General features: G+C 39.8%; 1 protein-coding gene across 6 annotated transcripts in view; it reads left to right on the top strand.

Moving 5' to 3' along the window:
• The window catches only part of ENOX1 (ecto-NOX disulfide-thiol exchanger 1), a 366,706-nt gene extending 346,788 nt beyond the window's left edge, over positions 1–19,918 (top strand). For all 6 annotated transcript variants that reach the window (XM_035322371.1, XM_035322349.1, XM_035322363.1 and 3 more), the window contains 3 exons: positions 13,668–13,770; positions 15,920–16,005; positions 18,958–19,918. In XM_035322371.1, the coding sequence (XP_035178262.1) occupies positions 13,668–13,770; positions 15,920–16,005; positions 18,958–19,089 (321 nt within the window). In that variant the 3' untranslated portion in view covers positions 19,090–19,918. The remainder of the gene's footprint in view (positions 1–13,667; positions 13,771–15,919; positions 16,006–18,957) is intronic.
• Positions 19,919–20,382: the final 464 nt, after the last annotated feature.

Below are 20,382 nucleotides of genomic sequence, written 5' to 3'. Positions count from 1 at the left end.
GATAAAGCAGAAGAGCCTGGAAGTTTTATTGTTATATACAGGTTTAAATAACATTAAAATAAAATATTTAAATTGTCTAAAGAAATTGTTTCAGTACATCATTTCCAGAATCTGACAAAAATATATAAATCAGAATATTAGGTTAATTGTAAATTTTTCAAAATGTAATATTTTATTCTAGTTTTTAATTGTAGGAGTTGTTCAAATGCCTGAGCTTTCCACAGGATAAAACTATTTTTTTGTCCCTCTTTTCTGTGAGCTCTTCTCAGGATGACTTCACAGCAATATTAGACTAATAAGAAAAGAAGTCAATATCTAAATTAATGGTGAAGAGGGAAACTAGATCGCTGCAATTACTGAGTGACAGTTACAGCCATGTATGTGTTCAACAGTTATGCCACTAAGATGTCTGAGAAGGCACAGCAGCACAAATAGAAATGAAGAACTAAAGGAAAAGAATAGATGTTAAAGCATTTGGTACAGTAGTGAACTTTGTAATGTGGAAGTTGAGGCACCTTTTAAACAAGTGTCCTTTATACTGAACGTGTAGAGCTCAGGTGTTGTGCCTTGCAGGTTGTCTCTCCACATTTATTCTCAGCAGACTTCATAGCTCTTGCCCTTGGCCAGTGTGTAAATCTGGGATGATCAAAGAGAAAAAGGCTCAGTGGCTCCTATGTGGCTGTTAGCGAACTGTGATGCATATAATGGGATTAGGGCATATTTGTTACAGTTGACAGGTTGAATTCAGCAAATGAAATACCTTTACATGAAGAGCAATAGTGGGAGGTGTTGGTGAGGAAAAATGGCAACATATGCCTATACATGGAACACAATCTAATCTCCACACTGTGGAATATTTAGATTATTTACTCTGCAGAAAATCGGGGTCCTAAAAAAGACAGTAGGAATCTTGAGGCATGTTGTGTGCACATCAAGAAAGTTCCTATTGTAGTCTTAAAAGATTATCTCCTGCAGTCCAGAAGCTTTCTACTGATTGCACTGGTCTGCATTGTATTTTACGTTAAAAACATGTTGGTTCTTAAAACAAAGCCTTGATTATTTTTTTTTTTTCCCTAGCAAAAGCAGATATAGATGAAAATAGAACTATCCTGGCATTTTTTCTAGGTTTCAGTTATGTCAGACCATCCTGAAAGAGAAGCAAGGAGATGGATACCTTTGGAAACATAAAAATACCCCTCCTGAAATGAGCCCCATTTGTAAAACATACAACTCTTGACTTTTTCTCTTGGTTATGTCAAGAGAATTGAGCACAGTTAATTAAGAGGCTGGAGCAATGTTACCCTCCCTGCCATGGCAGTTAACACAGAAAGCTGGGGGGTGAAACCAAGAAATTGTAGTGTTTTGCAGATACACGCTGGTACAGCAGTTATTTCTATAAAGCAAAACCATCTTGCAAGGCTCTATAAACAGTCAGAAGGGTGTTTCACAAGTGATTTGCCAGGTACATGCGGTAATATTTGTTATGGCTGTTGACATTTCCTAGCTAGACCCTGTAGGAAAGGCCAGATGTCAGGCTTGCATGGTACATGGAGCCTGAGTGCTAACAGAGACTTCAGCACCCAGCACTGCCAGAGGTGCTGTCACCAAGCGTTCATTCCCTTCAGCCTTGCAGTTAGGAAAATATTTCTAAAAGATTGCTTCTTTCTTCTAATTTCTACCCCCTTTAATTTTCTCTTTGTTGCTGAATATAATTCTGTTTAATTCACGTATCTGTCTAAAGTGAAGAGAAAATAATGGCCAATGTACAATTACAGTTTCAGATATCATCCTCTTCCAGGATGTGCCCATACTCCTGAGACCTGATTAGTCACAGTGTGAAAAAAATAAATTTATATTTTAAATAAATATTGCTTTGGATATGTGTTCAAGTAGAGAACATTTTGGAAATTCAAAATACTGATCTCATGTTTTGTGGTTCACTCTGTAAACATAATTTATTCCTTCACTTTTTCTGTGAGTTCATTGTCTTTCTGTGGAGCCTCTTCAGTAAATGGTAATGCTGTGTTTTGACTGAAGACCTCCTTTGCTCACTCCTGAGTCCAGCATACATAATGCATAGCTTTGGTGAATATATCCCTGTTTTGGGGGTGGGAAGATTAACCTCCATGGTATCCCTCTATTCTTAGTGCTGAAGGGGAGAATTTTGAACATGAGTCTAATTTTAGAAGTACCTCGTGATTATTTTTCCAGGAATTTTTCTTTCTCCCTTGACAGCCACCTGGCTTCCTTAGATGGAGAATAGCTCCTGTTAATAACTCTTACCCTTTTTAAAAGTGCCACAAAATGGTAGTCAAGAGTACCAGCCCTCTTGCTTCAGACCAAAACAAGAGATGGGTCTTGGTTTGGACATTTTGAATGTCCAAACTGCAGTTGCATGGTAAAATCCTGATTCTGCTGAAGTCATAAATTAAATGCCCAGCAGATTTAATAAGCCACCATTTCATCAAAAGGTTTTCAGATTTACCTTTTTATCACCAGGCCACAACACAATAGATAGATTTGAAAGAGCAAAACTGATCTTGCCACAAGCTTTTTTACCAGTGTATTTTCCAGCTGAAGTTTCACTGCTTGAACAAAGTAATGACTTTGACCTCATTCATCTGTCTCCCTCCAGTTAGCATCTCCAGCAACTTGGACACAATATTCTGTGGTTTTGTCTCCAGACATGGAATCAATAATATTAAGTAGGGATGCATTTTTCCATTTGAATGCTTGAAGCTATTATCAGAGCATCTCTCAAGTTCAGCCAAGCATCTTACTTTTGATGTTGATTCTTCCTTTAATTCCCCCCCCCCGTATCTACTTTTCAAGCAATTACCAGATAATCCTTGACTCTGAGAAGGAGTATATCCAGGGTGAAATGTTTCAACCATTTTACTAAATTGCTCACTTTGTGATACACTGGAAGTGATGTTATTTCTAAGTATACCTGAGTCTTCTCTTTTCACATATAATGGGTTAATCACTGATGATCTTTCTCCAAGACAAGACAGCTCTGAAGTAAGGCTCAGATTTGCAATCAGCTGGGCAAGGATTTAGAAATTTAACCCCCTTCAATTTTTGGAGAAGTCTGTAATTCCATCAAACTCATTCGAGTTCAGTTCTTGTGCTTCACTGTGCAGACTTTTAATGTAGGCACTCAAGGGCACCTGCTGTGAATGTCCCGTGACAGTGTATGTGTTTTTACACATCAGCCATGGGATGGGACACCTCCTATGTGACTGCCTCACATTGAGCCAGGTGAGACGAAAGGGGTCCTTGAGCACAGGAAGAGGAGAGGTAGCTAGAAGAGAGAAAGGCCTGCTTGGATTGTCTCAGCAGTTCAGGACTATGGGACAAAATTTGTTCACCTTTATTGATGAAGATCCCAAGAAAGTGGTTGCCGATGCTTTTGCTTTACTTCTTTGTGAGTACAATGATCATCTCCCAGTTAATCCACTTTTCAAAAGGCTTGCTATTCACACAGCATGGACTTGAGATGAAAAATGCACTCTATATGGCTAAGAGCTCTCTGGTCCTACAGTTACAGGCCAGAAAACCTTGGTGAAGAGGTTTTGTATGACAGGAAATTGTGTGCATTTGTTTTCTAACTGAGTTTTCCAGATGCCTGGGGTTTGTATGCTGTGGACCTCAGCTTGCTGAAGCTGAGGTGGGTCAGTGAGTAGCTGCCTCAGCTCTGCTGGGACCCTCTGTCCTTGCAGTAGGCCTTTCTGGTACACACAGGAATGCATGGGCACTGCAAAATATGAAGCAGTGACAGCTGGGTGAATTAAAGGAGGGTAGGAAGGGTGTCAGCAACCTTTCTATGCTACAGAGGCTACATCCCCTGCAGAGGATGCCAAAAGTTGTGTTTTGTTTTTCTGTCCTCCACCTAAGAAGGTTAAAAGCTGCATTTCCTCTTCTTTAGAGAGCATGTGCTACCTGTACTCTCCAGCCACACTGCCACAACTGCTCCCCTTTGCAAGAGTGCATTCAGTCAACTAATTCATTTAACAAAAGCAGTTAATTGTCTGAAGAGAGCAACCAAGAGTAAATGTGAAGCACAGGAATGAGGATAGCCCCCTGAGGGGAGGGAGATACAGTTTCTGATCATGGGTGTGCTGTGTTGTTGGATGGTGCAAGGACTAGGGTATCCTAACTGGAGGGAGGTGTAAAGGAGGTGTAAGCTGTTCCCAGGCACTAGAGACCCTAATTGCTCCCTGTATTCAGGTGCTGTCATGATGGGGACAGGACCAGGGGGTGAGGAGTTGCTATGTCTCTCTATGCCCTTGCTCATTTTTTTCCATTCCAGGCACTTATTTGTAGCCCTTCCATCACTCATTTCCTCTGATTTCCTTCAATTTAAGGCACATAGACTATGATAAATTCAAGCAGCTATGACCATTTGCAGATCAACAGCTTTCTTACTTACCATGGCAAGAATGAGGAATGATCACCTTGTGAATTCAATACCATGATGGCTGAAAAATAACAGGAGTTTAACTGGCTGTTAGGACCATGTTACCCAAGACCCTGCTCAGCCGTCAGAAGTTCTCACATACTGATAGATAAACGCCCCCTGAGTTCCCCCTTCACTGCCCCAGCCCTGATTTGATATGTTAGAGGATGGCAATTCGATTTCATTAGCACAGTTGTGATCACTCTGCTGGCAGAATCATAGTCTCTACAGTTTCGGACATGATCTAACGCTATGAGGAGCAAACTGCTACAGCAGACCAGTGTATTCTGACATGGACTGTGCTACCTGAAGCAGATCAGGGCTTTCACAAATAACACCTATGTTAATGTGCAGCAAGAAACAACACCATCTCCCTTGTCCCTGATTGAAAGTGTCAGAGTGGAATCATAATTTGGCTTTTTATTGGAGTGAATACCCATCATCAGAAGGAGGAGAAGAGAGGACTCAGTGAGACAGTGTCAAAGAGACACAATGATAAAAACCATTTGGCCACCCACTCAGCAAACCACAAAAGTTTTTTGACTTCATATTTCATATGACCTTCACAGGAAGACAGTTCTTCAATCCCTGGAGCCACCTAACATTTTAATATCTGATCATTAAATACAGCCTTTCATCCCAAAGTATTTTACCCAAGTATTTATACAGGAGTCTCCCCATCATTTGTAGTGAGGAGCCTTATACATATGCAGCTGTGTACTTAACCCACACTGCACACAAGGCAGGTTGGCTTATTATCACAGCACCCAAGCCCCCCCACAGCCACCGTAAGGAAACAGGACACCTGCTTCAGCCACAAGCCTCCTGCTGTGGTCTTGAGGTTGCATACCACATTCACACTCCTTCCAACCTGCTGAAGTCCTTCAGAGAACAGACAGTAAAAAGTGACTGAGCTGAGAAAGGAAGTTCAACATCCCAAGGAGACACTCTTCTTGGAGAAACATCTTCCCAGTCAGGAGTCAATCCAGGGAAACGAGAGCTGTAAAATGTTTGTTTCAAGTACTTCTCATAGATTTACATATGGACATTCCTGTGAATATGGGCGTTGCCCTGAGTTTTCACATAACTAAAATTGAAGTCTTTCAAATCCAGACACTTGCTGAAAACACATTCACTCTTATAAAATATTTTTTTATTATTTTTTATTATTTATTTATTTATTTAAGACTTGCATCAATCTAAAGGTAATTCCTGGAATTATATTTGTGTTTAAAAACTATTGAAAGGGCTCTGACAAGTTCTCTTGAGTATCCCCTCAAGAAGTATCCCCTCCTACAATGATTTCAGCAGTGCTGGTGGGTAGGCAATGCTTTCAATCAGCCAGCCATTGGTCTGCTGCAATTCCCTATCATAAAATGTTCAAAATGACAATTACCTTTCCCTTGCAAAACAACCACCTTCAGATCACATAAAACATCTGTGTTAAGTCATCAGGAACCTACACATAAATCCAGCTTTAGAAAATGAAGCAATCTGATCATACTTTTAGAAATAAGCATGAAGTAACTTTCATATTAGTCATCCGTATTTTGCATATGTACATTCTCATAAAATAGATGTGCTCAAATACAAGGAGAACAATATAAAGAGATAGTTTCAGTGAGAAAAGCATTTTCACATTATCGCTAGTTGCCTAAACTCAGCAGGTGAAAGTTATAATAGTAAAAGCTTTGTAATGAAAAAGTTAAAAGCATCACTCTGACAAATGGGTCGGAAAAATAGGATGTCAAGAGCACCATAATACAATTAATCTTCACTCCTGAAAACATTTATATCATGTAGGATATATCAGACAAACTAATCTTAGATGCATAGGGCTGTGTCTGAAGTGCTTCGTTTGCAAGGCCTTATGTTTGCAGTTCTAATTTTTCTTCATTGTTTTTCCTTATAATTTTAATGCCAGATAATTTTTCAAACCAGTTGTCAATGGTTTATTTGCTACTATTGGTATACTCTTAAATTTTCTGTTATGGTATGATTTTCTATATTAGTGTACTTTAAAAGAACATTTCTACATTAGCGCACTTTAAGAGTAATTACAATTTGCTGTGGCTGACAAATTCAGCACTGGTTTCCTGCATAGCACAAGATAAGTTATAAAGTTGAGGCTTGAACTGAGTGAAAAGGTGACATCTGGTCTCTATCATTTCTAATGATAAACCAGTCACAAGCAGTCACTGTTACAATATTCACCAGCAGTATAGCATATGGCAAATACATACTTCTGCATCACTGGCTAGGTAGTACTAGGATAAGGAGCCTTTGAGAGTCTGAGGGGGAAAAGAAGAGAAAAAAAAAAAAAAAAAAAAAAAAGAACTGGTCAGCTTGGAGTGGTGGTCTTTAAACTGGAGACAACTAGGGAGGGTGGAGACAGCTTGCAGATCAGTGAGGAAACAGAGGTCAAGCTGGTGAGAAAATGAATCAGGATAGCAAGAGAAAGAGAGCCCTTGGTAAGGATAAAGCAGAGCAGATGGAGACCCATCACAGGTGCCCATACACAAAAGTACCTGGGAAGCAAACAGGAGGAGCAACATGTGCTGGCATACGTCCGTGACACCGCACGGATAACTGAGCCCTTTGGGATAGTGCATACAGCTGGGGTTAGGAGATGGGTGGGTGTACAGGATCTTTAGGGAGGGAATATGAGGCAAGCTTTTACCTGCTTCTTACATGAAGTTTGAATGCATGGAGCTTGTCAGTGGAACAGGCAGCAGGCTGGCTGAAAGCTGGCATGTCCAGATCAGAGGAAGCTACCATTACCACAATCCCTGGAAAAAGGATGGATCAAAAAATCTTGGGAGCCTTTTTTTTTTTTTTTTTTTTTTTTTCTGGGAAAATGAGGGATAAGGTGATTAAGAGTTGACAATACAGATTTACCAGGAGTAATCATGCTTGACCAACATGATTGCCCCTGATGAAATAACTCCTTGCCTGAGGGGAAAGCAGTGGATTGCAGTCCACACTGACTTTGGCAGGGGTTTTGACAAGGTATCCAACAGCATCTTCCTACCTAGTATGGGATATTACACTCTGTTTGGGTGGACTTCTAGATGAATGAAAAACTGGCTGGATCATCAGGCTCAAAGTTCAGAAACTGAAAAAAGGCTCAGACGGGATATACAGAGAAACCTCCATACCTAGGACAGTTCAACAGTGAAACAGGCTGCCTGGAAATATTATAGTCTCCATCCATCCTTGGAGGTTTTCAAGTCTAGTATGGGTAAATTCCTGAGCAATGTGCTCTGAGCCTACAGCTGACCTTGCCTTGAGCAGCAGGTTGGACTAGAGACCTGCCAAAGTCACCTGAGTGATTTTGTGAGTCTCTGATCATCTGAGTCATGATTGCTGACTGTGATTGTACTCCTCCATTTCTGCATTTGCAAGAAAATTAAATTTAAGTAAGTTCTTTCAGTGTAGTTTAGCTCAAGGTGAGCTGAAGAATTTTGCATTCACCATGGATAAGAACATTCACAACACAGTAGCCCATTCTCAACTGACAAGTATGTTAATCTGTCAGAAGTTGTCCTGTACCTCAACCTTGTAGTCGCCCATAAATTTAAGGTGCATGGCTTGATGTGCATTAAAACTATCGCAAAGCTTCCACTTGCTTGATTGGAAATCAAGTTAGGCTTCACTCAGGTTAAAGCAGCAAGATAAAATTTTCAGATGTGGGTCTGAAATGCATTTAATAACATTTAAAAAAGAAACAGCAAAGCAATCAAATCTATTCCAGCCTTGAAGTGATCCCCAGGTAAATGAAAGTAAATGAAAATCACATGCTTTTTGTGTCGTAAGCCAGTTTCTACTCCTCTTTGCAGTGGGATCATCAAACCTCCATGTCCATCAATAAGCAGGATTTGGACAAGTACTTCTGAAATCTAAGCTTGAATTCTGTGGACTCAGAACAAGTACACATATACCTTTCAAGAGCTTAAGGATTGTAGATTTGGTATCATGTGTGTATGGGTTTTTCTTCCATCAAAACCCATAAAATTACATTTCATTTTCAAGTCTCTCTGGCCTGCTGTTAATAGCCTGCAAGATTTTTGCTTATATAGCTGATAAATAGCTTTTTCTCCTCCTACTCATTTTCTCTCAGAAATCCCCTGGCTGATAAGAAAGTGTGGCATATCCCATACATCTGACAACATTCAGTGTGTGCCTTTTGTGTCCGACATCTATTATTTCCTTCTCCCGCCTCTGTTCTAAGTGCAATTTGCTTTGTACGAGCATCAACATGACATGCAAACTCTTCCAGACTTTTTTAACATGTCCTTCAGAAGGCATAATGTTACTCTTGCCCCCTCAACACAAAATTCTTCATCATATACCACAGCAAAGGGAACAAGGTCTGTGAAGACAACTGCAGTCATCATTCCCTCTAGGTTTAACAGTAATTATCAAACATTTGGATTACCCAGATAGTTGAGGCAGTGTCTCAGCTCTCTGGATATTTGTCATTTGCATCCTGATCACGACTGTTGTCTTCAATGTCACAGTCATTCAGTTCCATATTCTGCCTTTCACACAAGGTCCTGAACAATGGGTGAGGCAGAAGTAGCTTTCAGGTAGGACATTCAAGCCCTGCTCAGTTCTTGGTCAGTTTTTATGGGGAATGGCAAGTCCACACTCCCCCCATTTTTAGGGATGCCAGCTGGAAGATGTTTTCAGAATCACGTCTATAAGCTAAAGAGAACCATTTTTGCTAAAGAGAGAAACCCTAGGCAAGAGTGGACATTCTGTATTCTATATGCACTTTTTGCACTGGTGCAAGACTGGCTGTGTGAAGTCTGGCATGAGAATGTTGCATGTAATATCATACATTCCCACGGTGGGAAAAAAGAAACCGATGAAGGACTGAAAGATCTATTTAATCCAGATGAAATATCTAGGGCTTTCTAATCTGCTGGACTGCATAGCTAGCCTTTCATTCTCACAGTACCTGCCACTGTCCTCTGCAGAGACCCATCTCGTCTACTGCTCAGGACTTCTGTGTCTCCATCGGGCAATGCAGCTCTATCAGGAATCTCACCCTCATTTGCTGTATCAACAGCATGGGACCCAGATGCTCTGTGGTGGACCATGGTGGACAGGGAGACCAGACACCCCTTGGAGCACTCCACTTGGCCACTCCTCTGTAGTTGCTTCCAAAAGAAGTCAGAGTACATGAGAGGATAATGCAAACTCAACATCTGTCCTGTCTTATGGCCAGAACACATCAAAGGTAGACATCCGTGTTCCAGATGCCATGCACAATTCTTCAAGGTGCAAACAGACATCAGCTCCATGTCAGTGGTGGCGCCAGAGGCCTGCTCATAGAAACGAGTAGTCCATGTGAGAAAAGTATAATTATGCTATCCTCAACAACTTCTCCTGAAAGTTTGCCAGAAAGTCTCCCTGTCTTTCCCTCCTTGGTTCAAAGGCAGGGAACCCCGAATCAAAATGCTGACCCCAAGGGGTGTCTGCAAGATCAAAGTGTTTGTGGGGTCCCTGAGGGGAATTCATGGCCTTTCATCATCTGCTGAAGGATGAAAGTGTCATTTGTAGGGAAAAGCTCTGAGCTGGCAGTAGCAAGAGCATCACACAGAATGATTGCATCCATGCTGAGCAGCTACGGAGCTGTCATCATCAAGTCGTGCCTCCATATTCTACGATACCTGACATAATTTGTGAATAATGAATAGGAGCAGGTATCTAATGGTCTCCAGGTGTGATTTAACCTGGATTAAGCCTTCCACATGCTGTATTTAGTTCCTGCAAGGTCATTTTGCTTCTAATAAGTATTGTTTTTGCACATGCTCAGCTGTGTTCTCCTTTAATGCAGTAACTGACAGATGGTAGCAAAATATTCCTTTTATAATGAAACCTGCTGAAGGAGACTGCTTAGGGCCTCAGAAAATACCATTTGCCAAATAAAGGATGGTCTGCAGGAAAGAAAGGAAATACTGTAATGCAGTATATATTGAATAATTTTCCTCAGGCATCTGCTGATCAGTAACTTTTTCTCATGTCAGAGAGGTGACCTAGCTGTTTGCTCCCAGTTAGTTATTGCCTCATTCACCTTTGTACTCTTTAAACTCTTGCTTCTTGTGTTGGCATAAGTAGAGTCTCTAAAAATGTACAAGTTAACTGTGTGAGGATAAGTTCTAGAGGCTTCTTGGGTACCAGATTTGTACCTCCAGTGTGTAGTCTGATATTTAAAGGTTTTTATTTGTACTATAATTAGCCTCATTTCTGGGTAAACTACACACTAATTTTTTTAGACAGAACTACGCCGGTTTCTCTTAGGTTGCGATTAATTCCTAGCAGTATTGCTATTGCATCCTTTGTCCAGCCATGCGCACCCTGGATTTTCTCATGGCCTGCGAAAGCTTATTTTGGCAGCTGGATACCTCTGAGTTGTCTAATCTATCATATTTCTGTGAGGCAGGCAGTTTTGGATGATAGAAGCCTACCCTTTCCAAACCTTCAGGAACCCACAACCTTTTTCTAATGTCAGTCTTTTGCTGAGTAGCTATCTTTGCCATTCTCAGTTTCCTCAGGCTCCCACATAACCAATTTCTTACTCTTTTATCCTCCATACCAACATACAGTTAAGGAAGACTTGATGTGACTTCCTTTTGCATCCATTTACCCTGCCCTATAAATCATACAAAATGTTCTGCACAGGCTCAAATCTAGAGATTAAATGAGAATCCATCTGTTCATTGCTCCCAATGGGAATATAGTTCCTTTCTCTGCCTTGCTGCTTGACAAAACTTCTAATCCCATCTGAAACTGCTAGTGTGCTGTGTTTGGGGCCTGTTGTATCAAATACATGTCTCTCTGCTCTCTCATTCCCCTCTCAGGAATTGTTATTTTTAGGCTGCTTTTCTGTCTCTGATGGAGTCAAAAGTTACATCTTAACCTATACAAGCTCTGGTGGCATATGTTGTTCTGCTCTTTTGCTGCAGTATCAGGAAATCTGCCACCCAGCTCCGCTCTTCTGATCCGTAACCCCCTTGTCATTGCTGCCCTTATGGAGAAATGCATATGAAAACTTCCCTTATTTCTGCTTCTTGCCTGGGTTTTCTTTCACTGTTCTCAGATGTCACGGCTGGCAGCAGATGAGTATTTGCATTAGCCTTTGCCTGCGGCTGGAGGGGAATCAACAGCGCTGGATAACTTAGGGCATATTCCTGCTGCTATAATGTGCCCTGTGCATTGCAGCACTACAGGAGCATTGGTGTCAAGGTGATGTAGCTGTCAGAGCACTCAGGCGCACCATTATTTTAAGAAAGTATCACTGCAACTCTTGAACTGCTGACTCTCCTACCTATAGGTGTCTAAATCTGTACCACAAGGTTCCCTTTGCAGCCAATGAGGAAAATAAAATAGGCATCTCTAAGGTCCAATTTAGCTCAACATAAAGTATATAACCAAAATATATGACTGAAGAGTTTCATTTCTATTGACTAGAAAGGCTGCGCAAGTGCACTACCTCATATGCACACAACTATACATAGATATCTGTCCAGGAGACATGCCTGAGTTGGCTGCTACAACTGCAGCAAACCAAAGGTCCCTCCGTGCATCTCACACCTCTGTCACTGTGGGCTAAGGTGGACTGGAGTCCCTTGTCACTGGAGGCTAAGGATACACATTCAGTCACTGAGATACTCATACGGTTCCTTAGCTGGCACATGGCAGCATATTCCACTTCACAACTTGAGGAACATTTGAACCCATGACTCACCCGAGCCATCAGGCACCACGTATCGGGCAGCTGCTTCTTGGTGCCTACCTATGAAGAGCACAGAATACATCATGGCTTCTTTGTGTGTGTGTTTGGGGATTTTTTGAGAATGAGGAAATCCCTGACTCTATTTACCCATTTCACAGATTGCAGAGCCTTTACTCATCTAGAAAAAGGCATATTGGCATATTTGACACTACTTATTTATTTATTTATTTATTTTAACTGTGGATTGTTCACAACTCCAGAAGTGCCCTAAAGCCACCCAAACCCAGTGTCCCTCTTTTATTGCCAAAAATGCTATCCAATAATTTTTGAGTGAGGCACTGCTAAAATGCCTGTTTTAGATGGGCCTCATCACTACACCAAATAGCTGAAATTTGATTACATTTAAAGCTGCCCAGTCCTGTGCCACCTCCAGCTGCTAGCAGCACCCCTTGACTCTCTCAACCAGAACAAGAGCACTGTTCCTGCACAGTCCCACCTCAGACCACCGTATCTGCAGCCCCAAGTTCTCTGCTTCTGTGGTTTTGCAAGGAACTGCTGAGCATTTCACAGAGCAGATGCAGGAATGTGAGTCACCGCCTCACCAAGGAACAAGTTGCTGCATATCAGTCACTCCATGGAAACAGCCCATGTATATGCTCGAATACTGCGCAATGCACTTTGAGGCCACTTACATGCCTATGAAGTAGAGATAATTTGTTTACTTCACATATGCCCAGGAGAAGAGCAATCTGTGTCACACAACTGCCTGTGTACTTCTCATGGAGCATCTCACGTGTGATAGCTTGGCTGAGATTTGGCTGGTTCAGGCCACCTGACTGCAGAAAATGGAGCTCAAAACAGGAGCTTTAACCAGTTTGCCCTTAAGGCTGGCTCTCTGTCAGTCCTCAAAACAAGGTGGTTGCATAGGAATGGTTCCTAAAATGTGCTGACCCCCAAAATGTGCCTGGGAATTGTCTGGGACAGCAGCCAAAACCATGCCAGGCATTGGCTGGAGAGTATTTCAGGGTAGATGCTTGTGCTCTAGTAGCTAGAAACATTGCTAGTGACTGTTAAATTTACTCTTATAGCTATAGTTGAATGTTTCCAGCCATGTTCCCTAGAGGCGGTCATTGTTTACAGCTTTAATAGCTAGAAAATGTGAATTTTCTGACCATCTCCACGCTTTATGGCACATCTTTCAAGCTGTTCTAATGAAGAAGCACTAGCAACAAAGTTATTACTTACTCCATAAGCAAAATTTGTCTTCTGGGCAGCTCTTGCTGTAAAGGTACTTCAAAAAGTGTCTTAATATTCTGCAAAAAAATCAATTATTTATAATTGTGTTGTCTTTAGATGTGAATTAAAGTAATGATCTTTCTTACAGAGCTGAAAATAAAGCAGACAGGTTTAATTGAAGTAAATGAAATCTACATGACCACCTGTTTTGTTTTTTAAACTTTATAGGAAATCAATGTATTGACAGTAGCATTGGTCAACCAAGACAGAGAAAAAAATTCAGAGAAACGAAGTCCGGGTCTAAAATCAGAGAAAGAGGCACTACTAATAGGTAAGATAACCCAAAATATATATATATATATATATATATTGAGAACAAACTGCCTTTTTTTGTTTGTTTGTTTTTTGTTTGCATATGCATTTGCATGCACGTTTGCATTAAAAAAAAAAAAAAGAGAGAGAGAGAGAGAGATCTTTCATCTGGATTCAGATTGGCTTTTAGTAAGAGAAATCCTAGAATACAAGTGAACTTTTACTTTCTGAAAAAATCTACAGAGTTTAATAAAAGAGTGGTCTGCATTTAGAATTGTAGCATGGATGTATGAAGATTTCCTTTACATCTACATTTAGCAGGTTATAACTGTATAACTCATTAACAGTTTATTAGACAAAATGCTGAAGGAGAAAGGGATGGAAAAATTAGCAAAATACCAAGCAAAAATATGTGTACTAGATGTATTAAGCAAGCTAGATTTATGCTTTTGACATTAGGTGAGGGAATTAGCCATATGAATATTTATAAAGAATACCACAAGGACTGTTGTATCCTTCACCTAGAATAAAATCATAGAAATAAACTCTTTATGAATACCTAAAAACAAAAGCTCAAAGGCAGTAGGCCAGGCAACTAGTACCTAGTGTTTAGGGACACAAAAACGTTAGTGGTGCCCATGCTGCCCTTGGAGAGGATATGGAGGAAAAGAGTGTAAAAGAAAAACAAAATTACTAAAAAAGTTGAGATGGAACTTCACTCAGTAACTACAAAAGGTTTTCAAGTGATGTTTTCTTTACATTGCATGGAAGAGCTAGCTTGGAACATCCTGAACTATGAAGTCTTGGGCACACATCTTACCAATGCAATATCAATGCAATACCAATGGTAAAACATTATTTGAATACAACTGAATTTCCAGTCAACCTACCCAAATGTGTGGGTCTTGATTTTTGCTTCAAGAACTCTTGTGTGTGTGCTTATGGTCACAAATAATACAAGGAAGACTACTGCTATGAGGACAATACAAATTAAATACATGTCCTTCCTTTTGCAGGATCAGAACTCTGTAAACGCTATTGGAAAAATGAGGGAGGGGAAAAGGTGCTCTTTGCAAATCCAGTCTAAAATGAGTTAAATTTTACTTATCATTTTCAACCAAGGCCAGTATTTGGGGAAAACTGAAATCCAAGATTATCCTAATTCATTCAGCATCAAGAAAGCAGTATGGCCTGCAGTACACAAGATACAGTGACCCATTTTTGTCAATTGTAAGCATTTTTAATCCTGGTGTTTATGCTTTAAATATAAGGAACTTCCCCTAGGGTGGTTCAGCTAAGAAACCCATCCAAACAGAGCTGAAAATATTTGCTCTGATTCTTACAGTTCAACTCTCCCCAAACAGTAAGTAACACACATGACATTCTCTATTTTCACTGTTTGTTTAGAAGAGGAGAAATTGGATAGGCTTTTAATAGCAATTCTGATGCCCCAAATCTTTTTTTCTCCGGTCATCATTATGGTGTCACTTGATTTTCACTGCAGAAAAAAATCACTAGACTTAGATCCTGACTCCTCCTAAACTACTTTTATTCCCATACCTTTTACAGTGATCCTGTAAACAACAATAAAGACAGACAGAACTGGCTTTCTTTAAGAGAAAATAAATGAGTAAATATGTCAAAAAGGATTTGTGTTTTCTTCAGCAGCAGTTAGGGGTAATATGGATTAAACACTTTTCATAACCAGCATCAGCGTAATTACTAGAAAAATTTGAGGGAGTGTGGTTTGTGACACAATTATATGAAACGTTTTCACAACAGAGCACCCAGTGAAGGGGAAAAAAGCAATAATTTTACCATTACAATATCCACAATTTTATATTGGTAAATCAAGCATAAAATTGGTAGTTGAAATGCTTCCAGCAAGTCTTTGTTTAGAAATTCCTTTATTCATCAGTATATTATCTTGGTCACTTACTTGCTAGCTGCTGTCATTCCTGAAGATGAGCTATTGTGTTTACCATGTTATTATTACTGTATTAAAAAAGTGCCATTTTCTTATGTTTATTGGGTTGTTCAAGAAAAATAGGAATCGTAATTCATACTGAAAAACCTGCAAGAACAGACTATTCAGAATTATTTTGCTTATTTTAATGATATACTGTCTGAAGTAATTTCAATATTGTGTGCGTTTGTTTTTAATACAGGTATCATATCCACATTTCTTCACGTCCACCCTTTTGGAGCCAATATAGAATATCTTTGGTCTTATATGCAGCAGTTGGACTCTAGGGTAAAAAAATTTAATCAAAATCTGTTTTCTCTATAGAAATACTGTATTATTCTTTACTGCAGGTTAAACTCTTCGTGTGTTTCCATTAGAAAGATAATGGGATATGGGGCTTGGGGGTTTGCAGTCTTTATTCATTTGCAAATTACAATACACCTACCTCTGTTGAGGTCCTTTGCCTTGCTCTGGTTAGCTATTCTTTGTGGAAAAGAAGAGCAGAGATTTAAATGGCAAAGACTAGCAGCTGATTTCATGATACTGATCCTGAAATACAGCTGAAGAGAAAGAAAACAGAACTAGAGGCAGATGTAGCTATGGCCATTAAACTGTACAGAATTTTATGAGATAATTCCCTATTCTTCTAAAAGTTGTTAATCTCAGGTCACATTGAACATGAACTTTTATGAACACATAAATGGACCGTGAAACATACATAGCCTTTGACTCAACATAGAAGCAGAAGGGCCTCATAAAGAAATTTTCTGACCCTATTGCTAAATTCGGAGAGCTGTGGCCAGCACAAATGTGATGCCAACACACTATAGCATGAAAAAAATATTTCTTAACACATCAGTTTCTACATTCCATAGCCAATACACACCTATAGAATAAGATACTTTGACTTTTAAGCAACTACTGTAAGATGAGATGAATCAAGTCCTCTAAGTACCTATTTCTTTCTGCTGAATGGTAAGCAAGTCACGGGTGAGAAGCTCAGCTGGAAAATAGCCAGCTTTGATCATGTTAATGCTACTCTCAGTTCCAAACAAGGGCTCCACAAGACACTAGACTACGTGAGATACTTGATAGATGCAGGGGTCACCCCTGGATTAGCCGCAGCTCTGCCCCACTTCTGCCAGTATCTCTTCTGAACATGGGGATTATGGTGCTTGCCCAGTCCTTCTTGTGACATGGAGTCAGTATGCAGCCATGAGGTGCACCTGGGCTCAGAATGTGAGCAGCACTCCTTGTTTGGTGCTTGGTAGATACAACTCCATTGATCCTGGTAATGTTTTGTTTCTGAAGACTTCCTCCAGCAATACCAAGTTCACCTTCCAACTCCTCTGATGGGCTGCTTCATGCCTCTGGAGGATCCTTCTTCTGTTTCTATGAAGCAGAGGAGATCCTCTAAAAGCAGAAGAGATTCTGAGCTAGAAGCCCACTGGAAATAAGAGAGCTTGCATGGAGAAGTGAGGAAGGATGATGAAGTTTGTAGGCATTATCTTCAGGCCATGACAGCTCAGATCTGGTAGTGCTTTGAAGTCCATTGTTACCCACAAAGACAAAGGAGTAGTAGAAGAGGATGGTAGTAAAAGGTGAGGAATTACTGCATTTCAAATTTTTAAAAAATATGATTTTATCAATCCCTGATATAACCAGAGCTTCACAGCTGTATTTGAAGCCCTTCCTCTTCTGCCACAGTTCCTGCAGCACCCAGTCTGCCCAATCTCTTCAGTCATTCAAATCACTCCTTAGCACATTGTATTTGGCTAAGATTCACCAGCTTTTCCCCCTGGCTGACCACTCCATCTCTCTCTTGACTGACAACAACAATCAACTGGAGTTGATTGAGTTCCTTGGGCTTCAGCACTGATGCTCATTGCTTCTGCCTGCTGAGCTCTTCAGCTTCCTCCCTCTTCATTGCTGCAGCCCCTCATGTGTGCTTGTGGGCTCTTTTTTGTGTGTGAATTTCCAGCCATGTGAGTAGCCTGTTGGCTTCTGCAAGGCTGCCAGGATCAGGCCTTTAACTTGCAATGGATGAGGCATTGTCTTGGTCTCTCCAAGGCACCAAGGTACCAGCCCTGCAGCTACCACTCGACCTACCTGCTGCATAATAAACACAAGCTGCAGAATTTGACCTCACTGGTTTACTTTGGAAGTAACTGCTTGTAGCAACAAATTACTTTTTAATAGCACAATCCTGAGATGTAATCTCAGAGATTAATTTCAATTACTTTCCATGGTTAGCCTGTCATTCCTCACCTGAGCAGGAATGATAAGGTCAGCATACCCATGTGGGCTGAGGGCTCAGTATAGAGCTCAGATGCATTACCCAAAGGTAACCAGCTATCCATTACTGCCACGAGAGTCCATAAAAGATGGACCTGATTACTTTGGGGTCTAGACTGACTGCCTCCAACACAGATTTTTCAGCACCACCTTAACAAATCATTTAATCTTTCTGTCTCACTAAGCTCTTCAGGAAAAATAAAAGGTGATAGATATTTTCTCACTTCCTTTGGGTGCAATAAAGTATAATTAGTGTATTCTGTGTTTATACACTGCTTTGAAAATAAAACTTTCCATCATGGGAGTGCCTAAAAATGTGAATAAGCAGAAATATTATCATTGCCAAATAAGTCTATTAAATCATGGAGATACCTGTAGACAACAGGCAGAACCAATACATTTCTTCACTTTTCCTTGCATGACCATCACTTTCAAAAAAGTAGCTACAAAATAGAAAGGTTCATTTTCCATGGCCATTCATTTCTTGATTTCTCTACTGAATGAATTGGAAAAGTTGCCTTTGTGGAAGTGTTTTCTGCAGTGCAAACATTTTTCCCATTAGGATTGTGACCAGTTATTAAAGTTTCAAGACTATAGAATTATCCTGAGCCATGCTGAGTCAGGGACTTCACTACTCATTTATCTGGGACTACTGAACTGGGCCAGACTGGGGGAGAATGGCTCCAGAGATGGTCAACTCTAAGTAAAAAAAAAAAAAAAAAAAAAAAGTGAGAGCAGATTAAAAATAATGTCTCTGTGTTAGTTTTGTTGTTGTTGTTGTTGTTGTTTGTTTGTTTGTTTTTTCCAAGTGGAAACTGATGGAGCTGAGAGGAGAAGGAAGTGTTTTCACCTGCCCTGGATTTTTATTTTTATTTTAGCTTATTTCCTCTTTCTAGTCCAAAGGGCAGTTTTCTCACTTTAATTTTACCTTTCTGTCTTTCCCAGATCTCTGCAAATGAGATAGAAATGCTTTTAATGAGACTGCCACGCATGTTTAAACAAGAATTCACTGGTGTAGGAGCAACACTGGAAAAGAGGTGGAAGTTTTGTGCCTTTGAAGGAATTAAAACTATCTGACTGTGACTAGTAATGAAGCTATGCAGAAGAAGAATTCCTAGAGCATGGCAGGGTTATAAAGTATTAAAGTAAGAAATCTGGGGGTTGGCACATAGTAGTATGTTTTCAAAGTTATCCAAGCCTAATTTTAGTTACATTTGTGACGTTCTCTTGTGAGTGGAAATTGTAGTTGTGCACCAGTTCCTAAAATAAAAAAAAAAAAAAAAAAAAAAGACTTTCAAAATGTGACAGATCTGTTTCCTATGAAAACTGAAGAAAGATACCACAGTCATAATGATTTCAAAATACTACATGTCCTACATCTAAGAAAAGCTCATTGAGCAAACAGTTAAAGAGAAAGATTGCCCGGTTGTGGTCGCTAAGCCGCAGCGATGTGTATGTAATATGTAGTAGAACTAATTAAGTTTGGTTATTGAAAGTTCTTTCTGTTTAGTAAGAAAACTGAGTAATTTTACAGTGAGGGAAAGCATACCAAAAGAAAACTTGAAGATGTGTCTGAAGTTATTGTATTTTGTAAATTAAGTTATATGCTGTACCAGGGATTTTTGCCTTATTGAAAGAGGCCTGAAAATGTGATTGGAGTCCTCGAGAATGCTTTATCAAGAATATTATTTTTCTAATGTAACTATTCTCCATTACAAGTTCTTTTAACATGGATTGCATATCAATTTTCATAAACATGTAAATAAGGAGGAAACCAGTGTTACTGTATTGTATTTGGTATGTAACATTCAGGTTTATGCATCAAAATAAATATTCAGTTGCATTACTGTTACAAATTTTATAGCAGATATATTAATTTTTATCAATAAATATGACTTCTACCTTATTGTTTGTACAAGTTTTTCTTCTGATGTTTTTGAATTCTTATCAACCCAGTAAGGGTCTGCTGGCATTCGTCCTTGCCCTAAACTATTAGCTGTAGATAACTTGGATAAATTAACTTGGAATCAAAACAAGAGCTTGCAAGATTAGCTATAATTAAAATAGCTAAAGTTATTGCTAGAAGAAAAACCAGTGTGGACTTTTGTTTATCTGAACAGATTTCATTTGTTTTTCAGAAGGGCAGCCAGGTTAAAAACAAACCTCATTTTCAGTGTGGTGTTGGGTAGTGGCAATGCATCCAATTAGTTGCTCCTTCTAACTCCCAGACAAAGCTTCTGGCCTTTGGCCAGGCAAGGAATGGAATAACTTCTGGTGGTGTTCCTTAAGTAGGGACATTGACCTGAATCATTATTTAGTATTTACTGTCAAACACACAGTACTCCAGCACTCCTGTAACAGCCAGTAAAA

Source organism: Oxyura jamaicensis, chromosome 1, assembly GCF_011077185.1.
Source record: "Oxyura jamaicensis isolate SHBP4307 breed ruddy duck chromosome 1, BPBGC_Ojam_1.0, whole genome shotgun sequence".
Taxonomy (NCBI): domain Eukaryota; kingdom Metazoa; phylum Chordata; class Aves; order Anseriformes; family Anatidae; genus Oxyura; species Oxyura jamaicensis.
Note: the sequence above shows the minus strand (reverse complement) of the source record. Positions and strands in the feature narration are given on the sequence as shown.